This window comes from Dunckerocampus dactyliophorus, chromosome 14 (genome assembly GCF_027744805.1).
Source record: "Dunckerocampus dactyliophorus isolate RoL2022-P2 chromosome 14, RoL_Ddac_1.1, whole genome shotgun sequence".
Classification (NCBI taxonomy): domain Eukaryota; kingdom Metazoa; phylum Chordata; class Actinopteri; order Syngnathiformes; family Syngnathidae; genus Dunckerocampus; species Dunckerocampus dactyliophorus.
In genome coordinates this window covers 7,767,875-7,790,054 of record NC_072832.1, presented here as the reverse complement: position 1 = coordinate 7,790,054, position 22,180 = coordinate 7,767,875, and the positions used below count along the sequence as shown (strand labels likewise).

The following is a 22,180-nucleotide window of genomic DNA, read 5'->3' as shown; positions in this document are numbered from 1 at the left end:
GGAGAAGGCATTCCGAGTTGCTTGAGGAATTCTGTGGGGAGTACTCCGGGCGTATGGGGTATCAGACCAGCTAATTCAGGCTGTTCTGACCAACCAGTGTCAGAGTTTGGTTCGCATTGCCGGAAATAAGTCATTATTTTTATGGACAGAATTTCTAGGCGTAGCCAGGGCGTTGAGGGGTTCCGGTTTGGTGGCTACAGGATTGAGTCTCTGCTTTTTGCAGATGATGTGGTCCTGCTGGCTTCATCTTTCACTGGATCGGTTCGTAGCCAAGTGTGAAGCGGCCAAGATGAGAATCAACACCTCCAAGTCCAAGTCCATGGTTCTTGCCTGGAAAAGGGTGCCATCTCTGGGTCGGGGATGAGATCCTGCCCCAAGTGGAGGAGTATTCAATTGGTGCGGTGTCTGCAGAGATGTGGACTCTACATCGGTCCGTTGTGGTGAAGAGAGAGCTGAGCCGAAAGGCAAAGCTCTCAATTTAGCGGTCGATCTACGTTCTTACGATCACCTGTGGTCATGAGCTTTGGGCAATGACCGAAAGGACAAAACGCAAGTATAAGTAGCTGAAATGACTTTTCTCTGTAGGGTGGCTGGGCTCTCCCTTAGAGATGAGGTGAGAAGCACTGTCATGCGGGAGAGACTCGGACTAGGACCGCTACTCGTTCGCATTGAGAGGAGCCAGATGACGTGGCTTGGGCATCTGGTCAGGATGCCTCCCGGACGCCTCCCTGCGGAGGTGTTCAGGGCAAGTCCGACCGGTAGAAGGACTCGGGGAAGACCCAGGACACGTTGGAGAGACTATGTCTCCCAACTGGCCTGGAAACGCTGCGGGATCTGCTGGGAGGAGCTGGACGAAGTGACGGGGAGAGGGAAATCTGGGCCTCCCTGCTTAGGCTGCTGCCCCCGCGACCCGATCTCAGATAAGCGGTAGAAGATGGATGGATGGATGGTATAAATGTGATAATAATATAATACATATGGACAATGCATGGAGTGAACATCCATTAATATGCATACTACTAGTTGCATGTGAAATATGTATGATATTTATTGTGCTTTGTGTATTATATACGGTACATAAGTTGTAATTTGGCTGTGCTATTATTTTTCTGACAAATACACTACACGATGGCATTGCTATTAAACCCAAGGTTTGGGCCCATAAGTTGGACAAAAAGAAATTTGGTATTGACAAGCACACATGTGTAACATTTGAGCAAGATTGACTGAAAAACATGGCTGCCATCAAGCAAAACGTCTTTGCAGGGGTGGAATTTAACTGTCCAATGATTATAAAACTATTAGAATTTGCTAGCATGGTGGCTGCAGCTAAAATGGGTAAATAGGTTTATTTTGTAAGGCAGAAACTTGTAAATGACTTTAATTCCGATGCAATCTATCTATCTTATGGATAGGATGCAGTGACAGTAAACAGGACAAACAAAACAAGGTGGCAACGCAGACGCTAAGCACAGCCTAGCGTGAGGCATTGTGATCTTGGGACGGCTGAGGGTTTGACAGATCTGGGATCAGCAGAACTCCCATCTGATCGAACACGCCGTATTTGACAGGCCTGGGATCAGGGAGAGTGCAGAGCACAGCTGGAGCAGCGTGAACAGTGACAGCTCCCTGACAGGTAGACTTGAGGTGACGATGTTTGATGTAATTCAATGCTTGCGCTAGCACTGCTTTCCCCATTCCGCCTTTTTCACATTTTTATCTCTCTTGCTGTATTTTGTGTGCACCTCCCTTGCTAAGTGCTCCCATTTGCTGCTTATCTCCACATTTAACCTCCATATGTCTTTTATTGAATTCCCTTCAAGCACAAAAGTACTGGATTAATTTACTTATTTTATCGGACTGCTCATGGACGCCGTACCTGAACTTTCACTTTTATTATGATTTCTCATGGGTTGTAAATCAGGAAGAAAGCCATTATTTTTCAAATGTAGCACCATTATTCTGTAAGATATTCAGAAGTCTTTGTTTTCACGGTCTGTGAGGAAATTCCAACAGATTGAGAAAGTTGGGGTTGTGCAGAGAATATGGTTTTTAACATCTACGAATGTGCAGGTGGAGCTCGAAAAGAGGACACAAATGATAAGTGTGACGCAGTAGAAATGCCCTTAATTATGGACTGAAATTCACTATCTTGGACACTGAAACTGAATGACGACATGCCAGAATTTTGAACTTGCTCAATTATTTCATCTTTTGCCTCCCTTCTTCTTAAAACCACCCCGCCCCAAATCCCCTGCAGGTGGCCTGGCCTGGTCAATGCACATACACAGCACACTGAAAATACAAAAAATATGTGGAGTGGGCGTGTATGTGTGTGTGCCAGCAAGCCTAATGAGTCCTTCACAGGGAGTTCAACTTGTGGTCAATACAGGAGGATGTGTGCGTTTGTTTGCTTGTACATGCGTTTGCGTAAAGGCACGGCTTTATAGTGTATACTGTAGTTATGTAGCATCATCCTGTTGTTTGTGGGAATAATTATTGCTTACTGAAACTCACAGAGAACTAATCATGCTGGATGGATGGGAACTGCAGCTTCCCATGAAGCGCAGCCTAAACTTTCTGTACCCTTATCTTCCTCTCGGACTGTCCCTACTCGCTTTTCATATCTCAAAGGGTTCCACTCCCACGCTTTGAGTCACTTTCCCTGGGCGAAGAATAGTTAATGGTCCGTGCTGTCACGCTGTATGGCTGCATAAAAATCACAACCCATGGAGAGAGAGTTAGAGGGGGGGGGACAGACAAACACAGGCGGATATATCAACCAACCCTCGCAGCTGGTGTTGTAGCGAGATGGCCTTGTGGGGGAGTGGAGGTTCTCATTGGGTTTTGGCTTTGTCCTGAAATGATAACCTCATGCACATGCTCTGTTTTGCGTGCAAAAGAGGAGTAATGATTTCTGTATAAGGAAACATATAGGGGTACTTCAAAATTGCACCTAAAGTGTGGCATATGGTTAGTGTGAGAGCTCTGATCCACTCTCAAGTTTGCTACATCTGCCCTGCTATGGCACGATCGAAAGAGGTGGGGGGACAGGGCCTGGCACTTTTGGTCATGCACATGTTTGGTTTGGTTTGCTTTGGTTTAATTTTATTTGAACAATGCATGCAGGAAACAATGGAAAACATGTCATGAATCATTTCACAGTTCCACATGTCCAAAAGGAGTAGGATGACGCAAACCTTATTTAATCCTACCCCCCATCCGTTCCACATCTTGTGCAGTACATGTTATTTACTTCCTGCATTCCATGTAATATTATTCCATATAATAATCTTTCACTCTTTCAATATCCACTCCGTCTATTTGTATTTGATCGTACGTATTCTTTCTGCTATTTCCAAATAGCATTATTTTAGTTTTACTTAAGTTCAAGGATAATCTGTTTTTATCAAACCTTGTCTTTAATATGACCATTTCATCCTTGACCTTTTTAATCAGTAGTTCCTGTGTGCTTTCCCCAGAACAAAAGGCAGTGGTATCATCCGCAAATAATACCAACTTTAAGTCCTTTGTTACTTTACAAATGTCATTGATATACAAATTGAACAGTTTTAGTCCCAATAGTGACCCCCTGGGGTACTCCACACGTGATATTTAAACTTGCCGATGTGTATTCTCCTAGCTTTACAAATTACTTCCTGTTTGCTAGCTAGCTTTTAACCCAATTAAAAACTAATCCTTTGTCATTTGTTTTTCCAACAGTGCTGTTACTATATTTAAAGGTACAACTGCATTATAAGCTGTACTGTACCCGATCAAACCAGGTAGGTATGATAATTTTTCCCAAAATACGATAATTTGAAGCTTGTGGTATGATAATTTGTCATTTCCCATTTGGCAACACTGAACGTGAGCCGCAAACTTCCAGGCTGGTTGTGACATGTATTACTTGTTACCAGAGGTGGGGCGTGTTTGGTATTGTTTTACACTATAGAAGTGTTAAACGTTTTTTTACACTTGTGTGATAATTAAGAAATAAAAAGGCTCCTCTGTAACTTTATTTTTCTCCAAATGTACACTTAAATTTTTTGCAGTAAGGTAAAATTTGGGAGTGTTTGTTGTTGTATTTTGTTGTTGGATGGATACTAAATTGGTTCGTCTTTATGACCTTTAAGAATGGTATGACACTACTTAATCCATTGCCTGTGCAGTTAATAAATGCTTTATGGTGGCGTAAGTTTGATTCTGGAACAGATTCATTCAATTTCCAATATTATTTCAAACATAGTTTTGAGGTCAGTACATGTTCCTCTGTAACAAGGGAACAGACATCTTCTACTGTCTGTGGCCACAGTAGCCACCAAATATCAAATTAGACATGTTGAGATAATGGTGTTTACACGATAAAAACAATGCAAAATGCTTGTGGTCCTCTCTTACCCGAGCAGCTGAATTCATGTTTCTGCACTTCGGCCACATTGAGACCTTTGAGCTCGGGTGGTGCTGTGCACTGAGTGAAGAGACCAATGGTGGGCCGCTGTCTGAGCCACTGGGCCAACCAGGCCAGATGACAGTCACAGTTGAGATTGTTGGAGTGGAGACGGCTGTAAAAGAACAGCAAAAAAGGAAGAACCTCTGAGATATTTGAAGATCTCCTCTGCCTCAATTGCCAGTTCATTTGACAGCAAGTGGAGACACAAATAGCACAAACGTGTCTGTTCTTTCTTCGAGCTCATTACAAGCAACCACTGTGGCGAAACGCACTACATAATATGCTACATGAATGATAGTAAACGGTGCATTCTGGAAGAGGAGAAGAGCCTTCCAAACCCAATACTCCAAACACGGCATTCCTGGAATGCTAAGTTTGTCCAGAATAGCAAGCTCTGGTGTTTCGACGACGTATCCACGTGTACAGACGCATACAATACACACAAGTAGTTAAAGCGATACAATATAGCCCCACTCGGAGCGAGGAAGCCCAGAAAGCCACCACAAGAACATTGGAGGCAGGACTGTGAGTGTTTTAGCAGGCATGATTGTTTTCATTTGTACATAATTCCACATTTAGTAATCACATCATTGCACAATACACAATAGGCTCCAGGGGCTGTTTGTGTCTATAAGGGCCAGTTGTTGTTGTGTTTAGATGAGGGGGGATAATGGCTCCTGGCTTTGCTACAGACCCCACTGTGGTTCTTTGCGGTTCTGGTGGGCCCCCCCTACACTGTCTGGAAGGACAGACCTTATCTACTTCAGCACTTTCACTACAGTGGCCATTTACACTGTTATTTTAAACTACAAAAATAGGTGTCACTCACAAGGTTCGCAGTTTGGGCATGTGGTTGAAGCTGGAAACCGGGATGCTGCTGATGTTGTTGTTGTTCAGGGTTCTGCAGGAAGAAAAGAGCAACGATATAAATGCTGACGGTATTAATTGACTCGTTAATGATGTTATAACAGAAATATGTGTGACTGGAGCCTGTTTGTGACCACCAAATATAAGAAAAATCTATCATCTCCTTCACTTGTTTGCTCCACGTTTAATAGAAACCGCTTCTTTCAAAGTTCCAGATTTTCATGATTTAATAAATGAAAACATGTGGACATACACTCCTGATCAAAACGTTAAGACCAGTTGAAAAATGTAAGTTTTGCACTGTTGGATTTTAAAGAGGTTCTAAGTAGAGCTTCAAAATGCAGAAATAAGAAATAGGAGCGAGAATTTATTTTTAAACAACCATAAAAGTGAAATAGGCATCAGCTGATCAAAAGTTTAAAAATCTTAGCTAAAACGTCATTTTCCGTCAGGTATTCACACTGTCATGCTTTCTTGGTGGCAAAGGCAAAAAAGCTTTCCCTCTATGAACGCGGTCGGATCGTCAGGCTGCATGAGCAAGGCCTCTCGCTGTTCCCCTGATCTAAATTTAAAAAAAATTGCGTCCACATTCTGCCGGATGAGTAAATAGTTGCATCCAGACGGGAACGATCACTTGAGTGAAAACGATGTAATACACAAGGCACATCTACGTGCAGACGTGGCACACTAAACCATAGAAGCAGAAAGAAGGCAAAAAATACTGTTTCAGGGTAGCCAGAATGGCCTTTCTGTGTGGATGAGAGGCTGAAACGCTAAAATACTTTTGACGTGAAAACGTTTCTGTGTGGATATCCCCTTTTTCCTCCCTCTCCTGTCCCTCTCATGGCGGCATCCCGGTGGGAATATAACACCTCATTCCTCGCAGATGGGAAACCCCTTGCACCTCGTACATGCACACACCCTCCTGCATGCAAATACACACGCGCATCAGAAACACAATCATCCCTGCTTGGAGTCCACAGACACACACATCATCAATGAATCGTGGGCATCAGCTGCAGCTCGGGAATCAGCTCATTTCAATGAGCCTAATAACCCTTTGCCATATTTCAACCTACTCCCCCCCCTTCTTACACAACCTGTCTCCTCCTCCCCATAAAGCCTATACATACAGACCCCATCAAAACAACCCCCACTTACACCTTTATGACAACCTATCACTACATCTGCAATCCATCCACGCCATGAAAGCAGCCTTTAATGGCTTTTTTTGGTCTCCCCACCCCCTTGAAAAAGCAGTCTTTTACTATAAAAATAACAAGGCTGCTGAAGCCCTTGTGGCCCAACATGCCTTTGTTTTAGGGGGGTGGGCTCAAACAAAGGCTTGTGAATATAAATGTTGGTGGTTCGTTTTCAAAAATGGCACCAGCGAGTCCAGGATGCTTGAGAGGGATTTTGATCAGACTGCTGACAAGCTGACCCAGGGATGGAAGGGCTCCCTCGGTCGGGGGTGTTAATGTGATGGAGGGGAACGCTGCTGTCAACCATGTAGAACAATGAGTTAATGGAGCTTCACGATGCTGCAGGCCCCCCAATCTCAAGAGGAATGCACAGGAGGCAAATGAACTATAGGACACTCTAATTACGTGTATACATTGGTTATGGTTATTAGCTCAAAGCAAAGCACCGTCTTTAAGGGGAATGAGATTGTGTGGAGCTGTTGGATACTCACAGCACTTCCAAGCCTCTCAGAGCTCTGAAGGCGCCGTCCTCAATGCAGCCGATGTGGTTTTTGTCCAGCTGACTGCAGAGACAAAGAGCTTTGTTGTCAAACACACAAAATCTGCCTTTCTCCCCGTGTGGTGCTCATCATTGTTGATGCGGTCAGCAGTACATTGATGGTAAATCAATACTGTTCAACATGTATCCCCAAGAGTGGAAGGAGCAGAAGGGCTTACAGTGTGTTTATCTGCATCATCATTACACGTGAATATACAGCCACAACAACGACTAAATCACTGCTATGGGGCATCTGTGCCCAGCTGCAGTCAAGGTGGTTGTTACTCCACTTCATCAAAATGATACACTGCCCACTTAGTGCACACACACATAATGTGTTACCATTGCTGAGGACCATTAATTCCTACAACGTTCCTGTTATCCACTAACAGCAGCTTTTGTTGTGCAGTTTGGTGTGCCGTTGTAAACTACTGGCATTCACTGTCACCAGTAATCAAATCTTGAATCTGATTCTTGAACAGGAATTTATGGATAGAAAACAACGTATACATAAAATAACATAATATATATATACTGTATGTAAAATATGAAGTAAATATCAAAATATGATGTTTAAAAAGTCATATTTCATATATCAGATATTTATGTATAGTGGCCAGGGCTTTTATTTGCAACTGCAACGTATGTTTTTTTCAGGTTGCGAGACTTACGCGCTTCGTACGTATGTCGCTTTTTTCATACGTCGCATTTGTGGACTCCTATGTGTGTCGCGCGCCACACGTGCACCCCACATACGTAATTAGTGCGGCCGACGCACGTGCATCCTCCATGCGTGTGGAGGTGGTCACCACGACTACGTTTTCCACGAATAAAAAATAAAAGGCAGCGATTTGGGGGACACCAAAAATCGCACGGCCAAAAAAAAAAAATCGTAAAAGATTTACATGCTTAGATGGGTGCTGCTGTTTTGGATAGCAATAAAGCTCAAATGTCAGTTGACTCTTTAATGTCAGTGTGTGAACAGTATTGGCTGATAAAGTAATTACAGTTACTGCAAGATTTTCTTGATTTAAAAACACATTTGTAAATGAGGTTTAATTTCTGGGATAAAGAGTAAAATATTTACAGGTTCTTGATGTCTGTTGCTCCTCTGAAAGCTTTTCGTGGGATAGACTGGATGAAGTTCTCGCTCAGATCTCTGTGGAGACAGAAAGTGTGACTCGTTAGGAGATAGAGTATCAAAATTCATGTGGTTTACAAACCATAAATGCTAACATTGTTAAGTGAATATCACAATGTCGTACGGAAAAACCTGTGTTTAACTTTGATAGCATTTTACAATGTCCACATTATTCAGTGTCATCTATGCTTTAATTCATCTTCATCCTTTGCCTTTAGGTGAGTGAGCTTTCTGCACACAAACTGTATGACATTGGCCAATGGAAGGTTGTCACTGATCCTGATTCATTAGGGAAGATGATGCATAAACTAACACTATCGTTCAGTATTGGGATACGTGTGTGTTCAGCATGTAATGCTGGATACAAATGAGGCATGTGTGTTGGAAAATAAGAGCGTGAGGGGATGGAAAGAAACACAAGTAGCCATCGTTTTAATTAGCACAGTCCTTTGTCTGCAGTTTAAATGGTTTGCTAACCTCTTTCAGAAAGCTTCCGCGCCTCTCTGAAAGACAAACACACACACACACCGCACAGCAAAACTGTAGGGCCCAGTCTGGACAAACACTAATGCACACACATGCAGGGCTCCCACAGTGTGGACAGAAGTAAACAGAGCGCTTATGGGCGCCCTTTAAAAGATGCTCGAGCACAACCGCAATCTATAAATCTAGACGACACAAGCGCGACCACATGAGACTTGCAGATGACTCCTACTCCATGACTCCTTGAATGTGCATGCATGCTGCAATCACGTGATGCAGGGTGTCCACATTTATAAAAACAAGTGAGTTCATGAGGAAACGAGTGCCTCGGGAGCACATAAAATGTCCAGTGGGTCATCATTCCTTCCAGACATTGAGATTCCGCTGGGCTTCAATTACAAAAAGCGGAACACAGTGGTTAAGTTGTGCAAGCTAACTTCTTTTCATAACATTTTGCGGCTTTCACCTTATGACTCATTTTGAATCCATCATCTGCATCAGATCTGCCTCCAAGGGCAGCTCTATTAGCAGGGAGTTAACCATTGTTTATTGGATAGCTTCCTAAATGTGAAAAACTCCATGTTGCCTTGCAAGGGGCATTGAAAACTAGAACCGTTGGCTCCAAGACTTTACAGAGGAATGCATTTGGTCGACCTAACCTTGCACCGTATCTGATGACCAACTGATTTCAACCGGGAGACAATAAGGTAGCGGATAAATGCCAGAGGCTGCTTTTGACGTGAGAAGACGCTAGAAGCGAAAAGCCAGCAATCACATGAATACAACTGTATGTGCTTAAGTAGTATAATTCAATCCGAGCTGTAAAACATCCCTAATCCTGTTAGCATGCTTTAATACAATTGGCTGGAGAGAACTACTCTCCCGGTTTTAGTGCCGCGAGATTGGATTAGCAGTTGCCGAAAGTCACTTTATAACCGAGAGCCTGTTTAGTGTGCCAGCAAATCAATTGTCCCCCTTCTCGCTTTTGCTTATAATGCCTTTCTCCCTTTGTCCTCTCTCTCATTTAGAGAATAATCACAGCGTGATGATTTGGAGTCAGCAGTCTTCTGTGCATTGACGGTTCCAACTAAATTTGGCCGTGCAACATTTCTGCATTTACACGTTCTCAAAATGGCAAACAGAACATTTCTGTGGGGGTGCATGCTGTATTTTACATAGTCTGTGGTTGCCACACTCAAGTTTTGTTTTTTTCTTTCTTTCAAGGCTTAGCTGACTCCGTTTGGAAGCAAGCGATTTGACGTCCCTGATTAGTTTGGAAGTAGATTTTCAGGGAAACATGAACTACCTAAAATAAGAAACAATCAGAGCACCCACCGCAAAGATGTATATGGGGCACCATGGTCAGCGGGTTAATCTAAAATTGCAATACATTTTCAGAACGTATACAATACTTGAGCACTCAAAACATAGACATTGTTAGAAAAGACCAAAACATGTCTCTTCCACTTAGGGACTATTTAGATTTAGACTGTTTTCAATTGAAAATGGAAAAAAAAACATGTTGGTCAACTATTTGGAGAGTGAAAATGCAAACGTGAAATCTGAAGGGGCCTTTGAGTGGACGTTAGAGTTTCTGTCCATTGAAAATGTTGGACATATGCGCAAGTCTAAGTCGTATGATGGTGGAACACAATGCAAGCACTTATACCACTTCCACAACGATGTGGAGTCACACGTGGAATCTTCATTAAACAATAGGGCGGTCATGAAACACTCTTTTCACGAAACGAGACGATACACGAGACTGGGTCTACGAGACGAGATGAGATTTTAACAGAACTTTTAAGAAAAGTACGATACAAATATGTATAAATATGACAATATATTGCAATCTACTAATTTAATTTCTACTATTTTACACTCCTCTGTGTGTATGCTAGCAGCCAGGCGTTCACCCACTGAAACAAAGAGGCTGTATGACTGACAAAAGGGCTCACTCCGTTCATGCTGTTGTTCTATGGAACGAATGCATCCATGGGCTGAAACTAATGCACAGAGTGACCCTGTTCCTGCCTGTTTGGAGGCGAGAGACGGGAAAAACAGACACGCATGCACATGGCAATACGGTGTTCCCTCGCTACATCGTGGTTCACCCTTTACAGATTTTTGTCAAAGTGCAATTTGTTTTTTTTAACAGCGTATGAATGCGTGGTGTTCCGCGTCCTTGTGTATTAGAGCGATTTAGCGTTGGGTTATATGCATTTGTGCATATACTGTAACTCCACAAAAAATGGTCAGAGCACTTGGGGGCAAAAAACACAGGACATGTTTCCAACAGGTTTTACAAATATCAAATACTGATCCAAAAAAAGTAGGATTGTTATTTTGGTGTGAATCACAATATGGGGGGAACTATGGCGCTTGGCGGAGGTCTGCGCTCTCCTAGTGCTTTTCTACTTATCTATTTATCTGTATAAACCACTGTATGAGTTGCTGGCTTCAGCATCATTCAAGCATGAATAAAGACACTAACAGACCTGCCAACCTTGAAGAAGTTTCATGAATATGGTCCCCCCTGGCTCTCACGCCCCACCCTTGACACCCCACGGTACGCCCCTGCTCCACTGTTTGAGAAGCATGGGAATAAAAGCATTAATTGGAGCATTTGCATGGACGAATGCTATTCAAGAGACTTTTTCATCCAAAACATGCTTTCCATAGTGACATCCACAGCTACAGGCCTGGCATGCGTATGAAAGTGTTTTCAGTTTTCAGTCTTTTTGCAAATTTGTGTAAAAGGGGGTTTCTTTCTGCAGTGCTGTCGTCTGTGAGCGAAATCTTTCCAAAATGCAAAGAAATCATGTGTGTTTGTTTTTAAGTAACCTCAGCTCGTGAGGATTTAAGAATGTGATGTAAAACAGGATCAAATAGCAGACACAGTGAGGTAAAAGAAACAGGAGCAAAGGTCATAACCTGCAGACGTCACTCTACTACTTGTACAACTCTGTTCAGTCTAAGTGGCTGGAAGGAAACTGTCAGACGCTGGCCACCGTCTCCACAGCCCAGACTCTTGCTGTATGATCTGTAGACCCCTTGGCTCCAGTTTAAGCCTTCAGGCCTTGAACAGAGCGCACATGCCTGAAAGTGCTTTCGTTATTACAGGTGTGTGAACCGTTGCTTGAGTGTGGCTATGCCAGAGATCCTGGTATAGATTTACCTTAATGCACAACATACCCTGAGGTGGGCAATTAGTTCATTAAGGTAGCCAGGCTCTCCGTAGGTGACGTTGCTCACAGTTCATTGCTATTGTAGCCCTAATGATGAGGTAGCACATGTGTTTTCAGGTGTGCCTTTGCCGTATGAATTCCAGTCTCCCGAGACACGCTGAGGGTGGAATTACTAAGGCTTCAAACTTTTTGTTTTAGCACTGATATGACTGTTTACAAGAATCTCCACTGTAATTAGCAACGCTATCAGACATAGCTCAAGGCGCCTGGTCTGCAGATTAGCCTTACGCTGAAAGTAATGTCTGGTTCCTGTCTGATTCACATCATTAACCTCTGATCTCTATCTCGATAAGCTGCACAAACAGTGCACACACAACGCTCACTTTCTTCCGCATGGCAGAACGTGCCTACTGTGGTTGCATAACTTCAGGGATGTTAATCCCACGAATCACTGAAGGCATATTTGTCACTTTTGCCGTGTTTCTTGATCGATTTCAGCAAAACTTTGGGAAGGGGTGAGGACCTAGGTTTGGTGTGGATCAGGATAAAAGTGGTTTCACCTGTGTCAGCATAGCAGGGTGAGGCTTTTTTATTGATGCTTTTTCAGGTTTCTCACTCAATAATGCTTTGTCTTCTTAATGCCGGAATTCAAGCCTACGAAGCACCGATTTTGGTTGATTCAAATTTCGATTGTTTGGCTTTGGCGGAGGTCTACACTCCGCTGAGCGCCATTCTCTTTACGGCTGTGGTGATTACAGATTTTACTGAGGTAATGTTTACTTTTGAGGCGCTCGTCATCTCATGTTGTCAAAGAGTGAAGCTTTCACTCGGCACTCGGTGTCTCCATGACACCCAGCCAAAGCAATTAAAGTCAATATGAGTTGCCGAGAGCCACTATGGGTCTTTTTTATAGATAAATAAAATCCTCAACCATGAACCATCACCTTTTGGAGTCAATACAGTTGCTATCATACGCCCACTGCAGAGACATTTGCATTGGTACATGCAGAAACCATACACTTCTGAAAGACACAAGGCCCACGAGAAAGGAACAAAGAGTGAGCATCATTATTTGAGGTTGGGAGGGGGGAATGTCTTATTTCTGACAGCAAAAAAGACAAATAGGGCAGACTTTTCCAGTGAAAACCCTCAGGGCTCCTGGCTGTACAGTGCGGGAGTCTGTGGCCACGTACAATATATAATGTATATCCAACCTTAAAATGAAAACATCATAAAATGAAGCAGTGACACATGCCTTACCCGCCAAGGCAAACAATCCCATCTTTCATATGCTTAAGATTTCATAACCCTCTGCCTCCACGCTTGATTAACAAAGACATTCAAATATTACATAGAACGATGTGGTGTGTTGATGGGTTTCTTTAAGCGTTTTCAACTACACAAATGTATAAGAACCAACTACAGTGGAACCTCACTTCTAAAAAGTCACACGACATTTTTCTCATAATGTAAATCCAATTGATCCGTTCCAGACACCCAAAAATATAAACCCAAAACGCATTTTACAGAGAATAATTATAGTTTTACATGCAGAAAACAAACCGAAATACATATAAATTGAAGCAGCTGGCCAAAATAAAGCCGATTCTTTCGGACAAGCACTTTGAAAGAGTAATGCACGCCTTTGTCACCTGTCGGCTGGATGACTGCAGCGCACTTTTCAGTTAGTGCAAAATGCTGCTGTGCCTTTTTTAACTGGCACCCGTAAATACGACCACATTTCCCCCCATTTTGGCTTCACTCCACTGGCTGCCCATACATTTTAGGATTCATTTTGAAATTATTTTCTTTTTAAATCGCTCAATGGGCCAGCCCCGGCCTACTGTATGTCGCTGAGCCGCTACATCCCTACCTGCCTTTCCGCTCATTCGGGTCAGCTGATGGAAGGATGGAAGGTGGGGGGGGAAGAGCCACATGCTGTTTTACTCTAGTCCGTTACAAACTTCACTTTAAAGAGTGGATGGCTTGAGCTGTATACTGTACCTGATTGTCAAATTCAGTAGCAGGTATAATCATCATTACACACACTCCCTTAAACTTCCCCTTTCCTTTAAATCCTACCATAAAAGACTCTACCTTCGTACTTCTGTATGACTTATTTTTTTTATTCAATAGTGTTTCTCATTTTCTTTATCAAAGTTCTGCCACTTTCAAATTTTTCTGCAGCCGTATTTACTGTAAAAACAAAAAGCACAGATTCGTCCAACTCTCGGAAATACGCAGTGTGCCTGAACGCCTCAACAGCCATTGCCGCACTGTGCTTGTTAGCAGGAAATCAAAGATGGCGCCCTCCGTGGCAGACGTCTCTGTGACACTCTCCCGTGTTTTTCTATTTTTTGCTATTTTATTGTTCATTTTGGACATTCAACACACTCACGCAGTACATTACAACAGAGAGACACTTTTGAACATCGGCAGGGTTCACCATGAACCTTCATTTAGCCTCTCAGACTTTGCCTTTCTTCTGCGCCGGGAGAACGCAGCAGCCTGCGGACCTGGTGAGCTGAATACCCGGCGAGCAAAGCATCCGAGGCGTAAACGAGGCAAGCGAGCCGGCCTGCATGCTAGGCTAAAAGCTAGAGCGACGAGGCCACCGCTACCAAGCCTGCTGCTAGCCAACGTCCGCTCTCTTGAAAACAAGATGGACGAACTACGAGCAAGGATTACAGCTCAACGTGAGATCAGGGAATGCTGTGTCCTCACCTTCACAGAAACCTGGCTGACGGAGGATATACCGGACTCGGCGATCCAGTTGGAATCATTTGCTGCTTACCGGGGAGATCGGACTTTAGCGTCTGGTAAACACAGAGGTGGCGGCGTCTGTGTTTACGTAAACAAACGGTGGTGCACAGACGTACAGACGATGGAAAAGCACTGCTCGCAGGACATTGAGCTGCTGATGGTGAAATGCAGACCTTTTTATTTGCCTCGTGAGTTTAGCGCTGTGTATTTAACTGCTGTTTACATCCCACCACGAGCTAACACTGCTAATGCACTAGGCCTCCTGCATGACATCATTGATAAACACGAGACCAAACACCCAGACGCTGTATTTATTATATCTGGCGATTTCAACCACTGTAACCTCAGGACTGTCCTCCCCAAATATTACCAGCATGTGAGCTTTCCCACAAGGGAAAATAACATCCTGGACCAAGTCTACAGCAACATGAAAGGTGCTTTGAAGGCTGTTCCAAGACCCCACTTTGGAAAGGCTGACCACATCTCTATATTCCTTTATCCAACATACAGACAACTTCTTAAAAAAGCTCCCCCTGTACGTACAGCAGTTAAAGTATGGAATGAAGAAACTGATCAAGTACTTCAGGACTGCTTTGGCTGCACAAACTGGGATGTGTTTAAAACTGCAGCGGGGAGGGAAGATTGTACTGTTGATTTGGATGAATATGCTTCTGCTGTTACTGGCTACATTAGCACATGCATAGAGACTGTTACCACCACCAAGTATTACAGAAAATACCCTAACCAAAAACAGTGGATGAACTGTGATGTAAGGGCTAAGCTACGTGCTCGTTCGACTGCATTTGTCATGGGCACCGCTGATGACTACAAAAAGGCCAGATATGACCTGAGGAGGTCCATACGGGAGGCCAAGAGGCAGTACAGACAGAAGCTGGAGGGCTACTATTCCACCTCAGACCCTCGGCGCATGTGGGCGGGGCTCCAGCACATCACAGACTATCGACAGCAGAGTAGCGTAGCCACGTCCAGCCAAACCACACTTCCAGATGAGCTGAACGAGTTCTATGCCCGCTTTGACACCCAAACTCCTGATGAGCAGAGAGGGTGGCTGAACCTGGGGAGCACACAGGACTCACCTCTCATGGTGACATCAGCTGATGTGCGCAGGGTTCTAAACAAAACAAACCCACGAAAAGCAGCAGGCCCAGACAACATCCCAGGCCGTGCACTTCGGGTTTGCTCATCAGAGCTAGCTGATGTGCTTGCTGACATATTTAACCTGTCGCTTGCACAAGCATCTGTACCGACCTGCTTTAAGTCCACCACCATAGTGCCCGTACCCAAGAAGAGCAACGTGACCTGCTTGAATGACTATCGCCCTATAGCACTCACTCCTATTGTTATGAAGTGCTTTGAAAGATTAGTCATGACCCACATCAAAAAGAGCATCCCGGCGGCAACCGTGGACCCTCTACAGTTTGCATATCGCCAGAACCGGTCCACGGATGATGCAGTCAACACTGCCATCCACACAGCCCTTTCTCACCTACAGGGCCAGGACACATACGTCAGAATGCTATTTATAGACTATAGCTCTGCATTCAATACAGTCAGCCCCCACAAACTCACAGATAAGCTCCTCACACTTGGCCTGTCTCCCTCCCTCTGTAACTGGGTGTTTAACTTTCTCACAGGCAGGCCCCAGTCAGTCAGAGTCCACAACCGCACATCCAGCTCAAGAATTGTGAGCACTGGGACCCCACAGGGGTGTGTGCTGAGTCCACTCCTCTACACGCTCTTCACCTACGATTGCGTGGCCTCCCAGAACAACACCAGCATCATTAAATTTGCAGATGACACTACAGTCATCGGACTGATCACTGGTGGTGTTGAAACATCATACAGAAGAGAGGTGGCGGACCTCATAGCTTGGTGTCGTGATAACAATCTCCTTCTCAATACAGATAAGACTAAAGAGATGATCATCGACCCAAGAACAAGGGAAAAGGAGCCGCATAGACCCCTGTTTATTGATGAGACTGAGGTGGAGAGGGTGAAAACCTTCAAGTTCCTTGGCACACACATCAGCGAGGACCTCACCTGGTCTCACAACACCCAACAAATTCTGAAGAAGTCCCAAAGGAGACTGTACTTCCTGAGAAGACTGAGGAAATTTGGCATGTCCACCACAATCCTGAGTTGCTTCTACAGATGCACTATCGAAAGTGTCCTTACCGCCTCCATCACTGTTTGGTACGGTAACTGTACAACACGTGATAGGAAGGCACTCCAGCGGGTGATCAAGACCTCACAGAACATTGTTGGGGCAGCCCTCCCCACACTGCAAGACATTTATAAATCTAGAGTCCTACGAAGAACACACAACCTCATCAAGGACAGCACACATCCACAACACTCACTATTCACACTCCTACCGTCAGGCAGACGCTACAGGAGTTTGAAGTCCAGGACCACAAGGCTGGCAAACAGTTTTTACCCACAGGCCATCAGGCTCCTCAACGAAGCACTCGCACACGCCGCACGCAACACACGCACACACTCATAGCACTTTATTTATTTATTTATTTGTATTATTTACTTGTATTAATGTCTCGTCTGTTGTTGTTGCTTAATTTATTGGTATATATGTTTATGTGTTTATGTTTCTTATGTTCTTATTCTTTCATTTGTTTTCTTTCTTTTCTTGGGAGAATGAACAGAATAAGATTTTCATTGCATGGTATAACTGCTGTTTTACCATGCACATGACAATAAAACTCTCTTGAATCTCTTGAATCTTGAAGGAAGGAGACAGGTACGAGTTGCTCATCATTCTGTGTGCGTTTTATGAACAAATAAACCACACACATAATAAAGATGATTGAAAGGCTTCCCCGGATGGAAACTAAATTATTGTGCCCCAACTCCAAAAGAACCACTGTACACTCTTTACAGACACTAAGTCACCCATGTGTGGATTCTTTGTTTGGGCACTTGACTAGTTTGTTAGGCGCACTCTTTAGCCGCACGAAAACCGAGGTGATATTTTGGAAAAAGTCTGACAAAGATGTGTCTTATATTGAGGGACTAGAGATTTATACGTGCAAACAGGCAGGTAACACCAAACAGCTTCTCCTGACGCGATTCAGAGCTTTTCTTCCTGTCAAGTGTCTCAAAAGTTGGCAAACAACGGAGGAGCAGTCACGGTGCTAATTTTAGGATAGTGGTGATCAGTGACACAGAGTCATCAAGCAACTGTCGAACACCTCAGAAATATGATTGAACTTGTATTGCAGTTCCCATTTGATATTTGATATTTTTCCAAAAACAGAGGTCTTAAAGGAAAACTGCACTTTTTTTGGAATTTTGCCCATCATCCACAATCCTTATGTAAGACATGAAGACATATCTCTTTTCTGTGCCTTTTAAAACAGTTAAAAAGAGGCAGCTTAATAATGCACGTAATGGGACGGACCTATTCGGCCTACAAAGCCAGCTTTTAAAACACCTCCAACAAGGTTTTATGGTTTTATGTACATGATGTGACAATGTAGTAACAGGCTCATTCATGATAACATGTAATACTTACAGTATTTGGCCTTATTTTGGCCATTTTAAGAAACCAATGCTCCCAGGAACTTCCTTCCTGGGAGCATTGATTTCACATAGCAACATAGAAACGAACGCCACACCTAGCAGTAACTTTTACAAACCCAAAAAGAAAAAAACAGCAGCATTGTGAGCAGCTCCAACACGGGACTTTACCTTAGTAGTGGCCTGATGCTTTGTGAGCGAGTGTGTGGTGAAAGTAGTTGCTAACCGGCTATAGTAGCTAGCCGGTGTGGTGTGGCGAGATGTCACTATGCTGGTAAAGTAGTTCTTTGGGGAAACAATGTTAATAACAATAATCATAACAATGTCGCTGTAGCTTGGTTAATATACAGGTGACATTATGTAAATGGGGCATCGGCAGTTGGCAGTTTTTGGAGGTTTTTTCAGAAGGCTGTATAAGCGGAATAGTTGCGTCCCATTACATGCAATCTGAGCTGCCTCTTTTTTTTTTTAGCTGTTTTTATATCTTTAGAACGCACAGAAAAGAGAAAGACGTGTTCATGTCTCACATAAAGATTGTGGATGATGGGCAAAATCCAAGAAAAAGTGCAGTTTTTCTTTTCAAACGCGTCTAGTTGGGTGTGGAAACGAGCAGTTTTTCTCAAAAGCGAAATGTACTTTGTGGGGGTTTTGCTGGTGCCGTGCACATGGTGGATGATATACTTGGATTTGAGAAAATAACCTGAAAGTGCTGGATGGAAATCTTTCAACAAGAACGCTTTACTTTATCCAAAGCAGCGCAGTCTTGGCTCAGAGTTGATTTCTCAACTTCTCTCATTTCACTGGCCCATCACTACAATCAGTCTCTCAGTGCATTGTATTTTTTTGGTGGGGGGGCTTACTTATGTGTGACCTCTACACGGTTAACCATGAATCTGTATCTCGTGAACCACTACATAATTATGGTCGAGATGATTATGATTCAATTTCATACCAACCAAAAACTGCTGACACCGAGTGTGCGGATTTGAGTGTGCTCATTGTGTGTATACAAAAAAGTGTTTGTTTTCATCATTTCTGGACTTGATTGCACGATGTGTGCCCGTGCCAACACACTTTTTAATTTTATTCAAGGAGTGAAAAAGACAGAAAGCAGGCGAGGGGAATGCGCCTGATTACGTTCTCATTAAGCCAGTTAATGGGGTGTGTGGGGCTCTTAAAAGTAGTAGTAGTGCGCTGCCACTAACTGCCAACTACTTTCTTCCTCCCTTCACTGAAAACCCACAAGTACACACATGAGAAACCACGGCACACTCCACCACCGTGAGTCTTTAGAAATAAACGGCGTGACCTGGCAATGCACCAGGAAATGATTCAGGTTCTAAACACTATATACATGAGTAATATGTTTAAATTAAAAGGCAAAACATGTCACAACACAAATTGTTATGTGTCAGTAGGACAGTAAAAGCTTTCATTTCCTCGATTTATGTACTACAGTAGTGCGCTGCCTATTTCAAAGCATTAAGTGCTTTAATGACAGATTAGGATATGATTTATGTTATTTTTGTTTGTGTTATGCTTTCAACTTGCAAACTGGATATGTACAGGAACTGTAGACATGTACATTCAGTTGGGTTGGTTGGTTGGTACGTTTATTGGGCAGATACAGGTACTGCTGATGCTACAGGTACTACATTATAGGTATGTAGTATGAAGTACAGGACAATAAGTTTAAAGTACAAAGGTAGATTTGTTTAGGTAGGTATGTCTGTGTAGGCTCTCAGTCGTACAGGAGTTGTCCATCGAGGAAAAGGGTCCAAATTAAAATTAGGTTTAATTTGGACCCTGTGTTCAGCAGGTTACTGAGACCAAAACCCACAGCTCTTAGTCTTGCAAATGAGGTGGAGCCAGGGCCGAGCCAGAACAATAGATGCTAACAAGCCAGTATCAGAGTCGTTCATACCCAATTCAGGGAGCGACACGTCCCTTTTATCGTAGGTGTGAATAACAGGATAGGATTATACCACTGCTCCGCCCAGGCTTAGTGTAACGAACCAATAGGAGGAGGGTGTTGGCACACCAATTCCGCCCACTCTTACTGTATTTAAGGCCTAAGCTACCAGCACTTATTAGTTTGCTGACGAAGCTCTTCGGATGAGGAGCGAAACGTCCGACACCTTCTACACAGAAGTACAGATGACGTCTCAAGAAGCCTTTTCCTTTAAAATTAGGTTTAATTTGGACCCTGTGTTCAGCAGGTTACTGAGACCAAAACCCACAGCTCTTAGTCTTGCAAATGAGGTGGAGCCAGGGCCGAGCCAGAACAATAGATGCTAACAAGCCAGTATCAGAGTCGTTCATACCCAATTCAGGGAGCGACACTTCCCTTTTATCGTAGGTGTGAATAACAGGATAGGATTATACCACTGCTCCGCCCAGGCTTAGTGTAACGAACCAATAGGAGGAGGGTGTTGGCACACCAATTCCGCCCACTCTTACTGTATTTAAGGCCTAAGCTACCAGCACTTATTAGTTTGCTGACGAAGCTCTTCGGATGAGGAGCGAAACGTCCGACACCTTCTACACAGAAGTACAGATGACGTCTCAAGAAGCCTTTTCCTTTAGGTAGGTATGTGAGTACTTAGCTAGTGGTTATTGTCAGTAGGGTTGAGTATCTGGAAAAGTGCTACTTTCCGTATTGACCCATATAGTTTTATTTGGGTGTACAGTCATCCCTCACTACATCACGATTCGAACATTGCCCCCTTGTTCTATTGGCGCTTTTCAAAAATTAATTCATTAACAAATGGTCGCTGTTTTGTGGTTGACTATAGCCTAGTACTAAGAAAGCAGACTACCCTCATTATTTTATGGTTGGGAACAGCAATAAAGATGATATGAATGAAGTAGTGGACAGGTTTAAGAACTACTTTGTAAATATTGGACCAAAACTGGAAGAAGAGATTCCAAAATTCTGGTCAGAGGAGGAATGGAATGAAACTATTGACAGGAGTCCTAATTCCATGTTCATTACCGATGTGACAAAACAAGAAATCTTTGATATCGTTAACAAATGCAAAGCAAAAACTGATTGTAACAGTATAGAAATGGAAACGATATCATTAACAAGATAGTAGAACCGTTGAAGTGCATCAGTAATTTATCATTCCAGACTGGTACATTTCCAAATAAATTGAAAATAGCTAAAGTAGTTCCGATTTTCAAAAACGGAGACAAACATCAACTTACAAACTACCGACCAGTCTCCTTATACCACCATTTTCCCAAATTATCGAAAAGCTATTTCACAACACGTTGGACAAATTTATTAGTAAGAATGAATTACTCGTGGACAGCCAGTACGGATACAGAGCTAACATTTCAACTTCCGTGGCACTCACAGAAATTACAGAGGAAATTACCAACGCTATAGACCACAGAAAGTGTGCAGCTGCAGTAGTTATGGATCTGACAAAAGCTTTCGATACAATTAATCTCAACATTCCAATTACAAAATAAGAAAGGTACGGAATCAGAGGGTTACTTTTGAATTGGCTCAAATGCTACCTAGCAAACAGGAAGCAATATGTGAAGCCAGGAGAAGTTTAAATTGAGTAAGGAAGTCAAACAAAGCACCAAGATGAGCGATTTCAAGAAACAATACAAACAGTTGATGTTTGCAAAATCCAAGGAAGAAGAGTTTTGAACCACTGTGTACAAAATAGTACGTCTAATCACCACAACACTCATTACTCTTCATTCCTGTCAGTACTCACCTAATATTATAGCGAAGTTCAGTTGTCTTTAAACGGATTGAGTTATTTACGATTATACTAATTATGTGATTATTATTTATTATAATCGAAAAAACACCCTGACAATTCTATTACTACACTGTCACATTACCTCATTTCCCATTGTATCATTTTCCCATGTATCAACTGGTAAGGACTACATCAGAATACAGGAAGTGAGTAAATGCACTGCAATTGATGTGAACTGGACGAGGGGTAGGATGAAATAAGCTTT

The 22,180-nt window shown here is 43.1% G+C and overlaps 1 protein-coding gene across 4 annotated transcripts in view; it reads right to left on the bottom strand.

Moving 5' to 3' along the window:
* Positions 1–22,180, bottom strand: part of slit1a (slit homolog 1a (Drosophila)) — a 125,302-nt gene that overhangs the window by 45,974 nt on the left and 57,148 nt on the right. For all 4 annotated transcript variants that reach the window (XM_054798433.1, XM_054798435.1, XM_054798434.1 and 1 more), the window contains exons 5-8: positions 8,148–8,219; positions 7,014–7,085; positions 5,283–5,354; positions 4,402–4,565 (exon numbers count right to left, since the gene is read on the bottom strand). In XM_054798433.1, the coding sequence (XP_054654408.1) occupies positions 4,402–4,565; positions 5,283–5,354; positions 7,014–7,085; positions 8,148–8,219 (380 nt within the window). The remainder of the gene's footprint in view (positions 1–4,401; positions 4,566–5,282; positions 5,355–7,013; positions 7,086–8,147; positions 8,220–22,180) is intronic.